Source organism: Onthophagus taurus, chromosome 2 (genome assembly GCF_036711975.1).
Source record: "Onthophagus taurus isolate NC chromosome 2, IU_Otau_3.0, whole genome shotgun sequence".
Taxonomy (NCBI): Eukaryota; Metazoa; Arthropoda; class Insecta; order Coleoptera; family Scarabaeidae; genus Onthophagus; species Onthophagus taurus.
This window is the reverse complement of record NC_091967.1, coordinates 24892232-24897475: the sequence shown is the minus strand read 5'-3', so window position 1 is coordinate 24897475 and position 5244 is coordinate 24892232. Positions and strand designations below refer to the sequence as shown.

Here is a 5244-nt window from a genome sequence, read left to right as displayed (position 1 = left end):
ATAAATATTATCATAAATATTTAATGGTATTAAAATTATGCGTGATATGTTTTAACAGTTTAACAAACCTTTTTATTATCTTTATATTTTGACAATTAATAATAACATTCACTTGATTTATATTATATATAACTACTCATAAAACATTAATGCACTCTTGATTGGGATTGCTTTATGATAAAATATAACATTTCAACAAATGGATCATACGGAATAATAAATAAAAATAACGACACTTATGATTTCAACTTTTGAATTTTCATCAAATAAGAAAATTCAAAAGTTGAAATAGGAAAATATGTATCTCTGTTATGTAAATATGAAACTTAATTTTGATATAAAAACATGAATTTTGAAGTGATATTAATGATAAGATAATTTAAGCCGTAATTGTTGTAAAACGTTAATTTTAAATTAATAGTTTAAGGAACGTTGAATTGTAAAATTTCCACTACTCACTTTGTAAATTTTCCAATTTTGATGTCGTACTTGTAAAAATAACACAAGTTTTTTATATAAACATAGGGTCGCAACTCTTTTGTTTTCGAGCAAAGTTGAGCCAAAAATTTATTTTTTCTTCAAACGTCATTAAATGACAACTTTGTTGTCGTGTTTACTCGCTGTAGAAGTAAGTCATTGTTGCATAACGACGGTTGCTAAGATCAACATAGCAAAAAAGTACTTCAGCGTTATGGCGCTAAAGTAAATTTCACTTTAGCGCCATAACGTTGAAGAACATTTCACTTTAGCGCCGTATTATTTGCAACGTTTGAAGAAAAAATACTATGTTTTATTCGGAAGAGAAGCAGATTCGTTTGTGGCTGGTCCGTCATTGCCGGACTCACTTCGTTCGTCCGGCAAACTGTCGGACACGCCACAATTTTAACGGCTCATCTGTCATTAGCGACTCACTGCGTTCGTCGCTAAGCGACAGACCACGCCATAAAAAGCACTGCTTCTCTTCCATATAAAACAATATACTATTTTATTTCGGCTATCATTAAACCGAAAAATTTGAAATGTGCATGTATGTACTACTGATTAATATATGTACGATTAATATATGTATAATGTATGTACTACTGGTATTCCTTATTTTCAAGCATACCTTAAACTTCAATAGTGCCTTCTAAGGGGATGAAATTCACCACCTCCTTGATTTTTTTTTATAAGAATTTTTTAACGCTATGAAATTTTGCGATAAAATATATGGATTATAAAGCTCAATCTTTAGTGGTACTTTTTTGTCTGTTTAGTATTTTCCTTAATGTTAATAATTTCCGTGTAAAAAAATAAAATATCGTGCCATGTACCGCAATGTGCAGCCATGTTGAGCTACTGTAAGTTTCATTTTGAATCCTCATAATTGTTGATGATTATTAATAATTTTTGACTGTTATTAAGCAAGAGTACCAATTTTTTAAAATTGTTTAAAACAACGTAATTTGTTAGATAGACATTCATCTTATTTACAGTTTTTCTTATAAAAATCACAACTAATTGGTGTTATTTAGTTAGTACTAGATCCTAGTAAGTGCACAACTTCCAGGTATACAGAAAAGAATTTTGTAATAATAGTAGTGCTTTACAGTACAATGTAGCATATTTTATTTTTTTACGCTAAAACTATTATCTTTAAGGAAAAAACTAAAGAGACAAAAAAGTACCAATAATGAATAAGCTTTACAACAAATATTTCTTTATGTTAATATTCCATGGCGTTAAGAAGTTGTTATAAAAAAATCAAAGGGGTTGTGAATTTCATCCTTTTAGAGGGCGCTAGGGAAGTTTAAGGTATGGTTGAAAATAAAATATTAACCAGTAGTACATACATACAATATTTCAAATTCTGTGGTTTACTCATACCTGAAATAAAAGATAAAATGTAAATTTTTGGCTCAACTTTGACAGCTCATAGCTCAGTAGTCTCCATAGTTTATATAAAAAACTTGTGTTATTTTGGCAAATACTACGTCCTATTATAGTAAGGTTTCCCGATAAAAAACTGAACCATCCTGTATATTTAAAAATTGAACGTTTATTTTATTTCAAAACACATCACAATATTTAAGAAATTGTTGTGTATGATACCCTTAATGAAAATAAATTTAGTTGTACCAAAGTAAATTTATTCCAAAACTTTAAATAAGCAGATAATGATTATTTCTTATATTTAATCACATCTCATGTGGCATTATTCATACAAAAATATTGATCTTGTCATGAAAACTCGACGGTTTATACCTCACTTTTATTAAGTTCATTTTTATTGATTAACGAATTTTACTTGATCAAATAAAATAAAGGGATTTTTAAAACAGCAAAAACACATTTTATTACTTTATAATATTCAATTTTTAACACACCTTTCATCTGTTTTAGTTTTACCATCAGTACTTTGTTTACAACCGTCCGAAGATGTCAGAAGATTTAAAAGGATAGAATTTCCAATTTCAGGGCTTCAACTTCCTCTTCAACCTCATCTATAGCATTTAGTAGCTAGTTTTCCTCGAATGTGCAAAAATGTACTTAAACTAAGGGGTTATCCTACTAAATATTAGATTTAAATGAAAATTTACATTTAAAACGTTGTTAATTAATTAATTATTAATGTATAAATAAATTTAAAGTGTCCCTAATTAGTTGTCCAAATTAAAATAGCCAATATGTATTTATTTTATTTTTTAAGTTGCCAAGTATGTATTATTTTCGTTTTTGTTTCAATAATTACATGAATTATAAGATAATAAACATAATTTTTTTTGTTCAAGAAATCGAATAAAACAATTTAATAAAAAAAACTCAACATTTTAAAATAAAAAATGTTGTCCCTAATTAAATGACCACCACTGTATATTAATTTTTTTTTTGTAGTAAATTCTGTATATCTTTTCTGGAAGTTATGTTTGCTATGCCACTCTCTGGATAGTTCTGTTAACATATTTAAGAAATTGTTGTGTATGATACCCTTAATGAAAATAAATTTAGTTGTACCTACCAAGGTAAATTTATTTCAAAAAAACTTTAAATAAGCAGATATTGATTATTTCTTATATTTAATCACATCTCATGTGGCATTATTCATACAAAAATATTGATCTTGTCAAACTCAAAGGTTTATACCTCACTTTTAATAAGTTCATTTTTATTGATTAACGAATTTCACTTGATCTAATAAAATAAAGGGATTTTTAAAACAGCAAAAACACATTTTATTACTTTATAATGTTCTATTTTTAATACACCTTTCATCTGTTTTACTTTTACCATCAGTACTTTGTTTACAACCGTCTGAAGATGTCAGAAGATTTAAAAGGATAGAATTTCCAATTTCAGGGCTTTCAACTTCCTCTTCAACCTCATCTACAGCATTTATAGCATAAGTATGATCAGTTTCATTTCCTTTAATTTTTCCACTTGATTTTACTTTATCAATTATCCATGCAGCTAAATATTCAGCACGATCTTCTCTTGATAATGTAGTAATATATTCTCTGTGAGTTAGAAAATCTTGTTCTTGATGTGTTAAATTATCTTTTTCAGATGGTGGTGGTATTCTTGGGGATTTGTTTATAATAAAATCTTTTTCAGTCCAATTAATTTGTCTTATTATTCTGTTAGATTTTCCTTTAGGGAATATTTTTGTTAATTTTTCACGTATCAATTCATTCATGTAACTTTTGGATGCTCTAAATTGTTTTCTTTTTAAGTAGGTGGTTGATGCTGATAAAGTTTTTACTTGACGCCTTAATTTTGCTGTTAACAATTCTTTCTTTTTTAGCTTCCTCCCTAAATCATTATTCTCTAACACAAGGTGGCAAATCTTTTTTTCAAGTCCTCGCAGATACTTTATTTGTTCTTCTGTTAGCTTTCTATCTATTCCTGCTTGACAAGCAACATTTTTAGTTTGCACTTTAATTACATTTTGTGGTATTTGAATTATTAAAAACTCGTTAGATGGGTTAGAATTTTTATTTTCTTCTTCAGAAGTTTCTACTTTTACTGTCGGCACCGCCGTTGGTTTTAAAAACACTTTTGGTTTTAAATTTAAAAGCTCCGATTTTAAATCACGTTCAAAATCTTCAGGTTTAAAATGGAGAGAACAAACCACGTCGGTTTTTAAATTTACGTTAGGTTTACATTTGGAGACCCAATACGGAAGTACGTTGTCTCTTTTTGGAATATGATGAAACGATAGATTTAAACCGATCACTGTGGAAATTTTTTTGGTCATGCGACACCCTCTTATCGAACAGCTAGCTGGCATCACAGAAATTATAAATGTAATTTATAAGAATGTGGAAATAAAGGTCAAAATATTTACGTTGATTAAAATACACGTTATAACCTCAATGAAGTATGTTGAAGATTAACAAAATGGGCCTTCCAGACGTCACATATCACGAAGTAGGACACGAAAAGGGGGGATTTTATTCCAGATGTATACAAAGTTAGGCAACCAAATTAACATTAATCAATTTATTAAAAAAACTTTATTTAATTTAACCTTTGTGTCCCAAGAAGTCAAAAATTTTGAAACTTTGTGACAAAATTAAAACGCTGTCAAAATACACTCTCGTTTCTAAACAATTTTAGCAAAATATGCAATTTCTGGAAGCCGTGTTTATTGAAATTAAGAAATGAAACTTATTTTAAATTGAAGCTTAAAGCTTTCTGTTTAAATCGATGTATAATATAATAATCGTTGGGTTGAATTAGAAAAATATTGAGAAAAAAAATGTTAAAACATCACTTACATTTTCGTATAACCTAAAAGTGTCAAGAAAGCAGCCAACTTAAAAATTCCTGGAAGCCGTATTTATTGAAATTAAGGAATGAGACTTATTCTAAATTAAAGCTCAAAGCTTTCTCTTTAGAATGATGTATAATAATTGTTGGGTTGGATTGGAAAAATTTTGAGAAAAAAATGTTGAAACATCACTTACATTTTCGTATAACCTAAAAGTGTCAAAAAAGATGCTAATTTAAAAATTCCTGAAAGCCGTGTTTATTGAAATTAAGAAATGAAACATATTTTAAATTGAAGCTTAAAGCTTTCTCTTTAAAATGATGTATAATAATTGTTGGATTGGATTGGAAAAATAATATTGAAACAAAACTTACATTTTCGTATAACCTAAAAGCGTCAAAAAAGATGTTAATTTAAAAATTCCTGGAAGCCGTATTTATTGAAATTAAGGAATGAGACTTATCCTAAATTAAAGCTCAAAGCTTTCTCTTTAA

The 5244-nt window shown here is 27.9% G+C and overlaps 1 protein-coding gene across 1 annotated transcript; it reads right to left on the bottom strand.

The window, feature by feature from the left end:
* Positions 1–2107: 2107 nt before the first annotated feature.
* LOC111423417 (uncharacterized) lies at positions 2108–4436 on the bottom strand. Its single transcript, XM_023056649.2, has 2 exons — positions 4325–4436; positions 2108–4260 (listed from the first exon to the last, which is right to left on the bottom strand). Exon 2 carries the CDS (start codon positions 4232–4234, stop codon positions 3221–3223), a length of 1014 nt encoding a protein of 337 aa, XP_022912417.2. The 5' UTR covers positions 4235–4260; positions 4325–4436; the 3' UTR covers positions 2108–3220.
* Between the last annotated feature and the right edge of the window lie 808 nt (positions 4437–5244).

Excerpts from the sequence above, each read along its gene's own strand:
- LOC111423417 (XM_023056649.2), bottom strand. The coding sequence starts at position 4,234 with ATGACCAAAAAAATTTCCACAGTGATCGGTTTAAATCTATCGTTTCAT.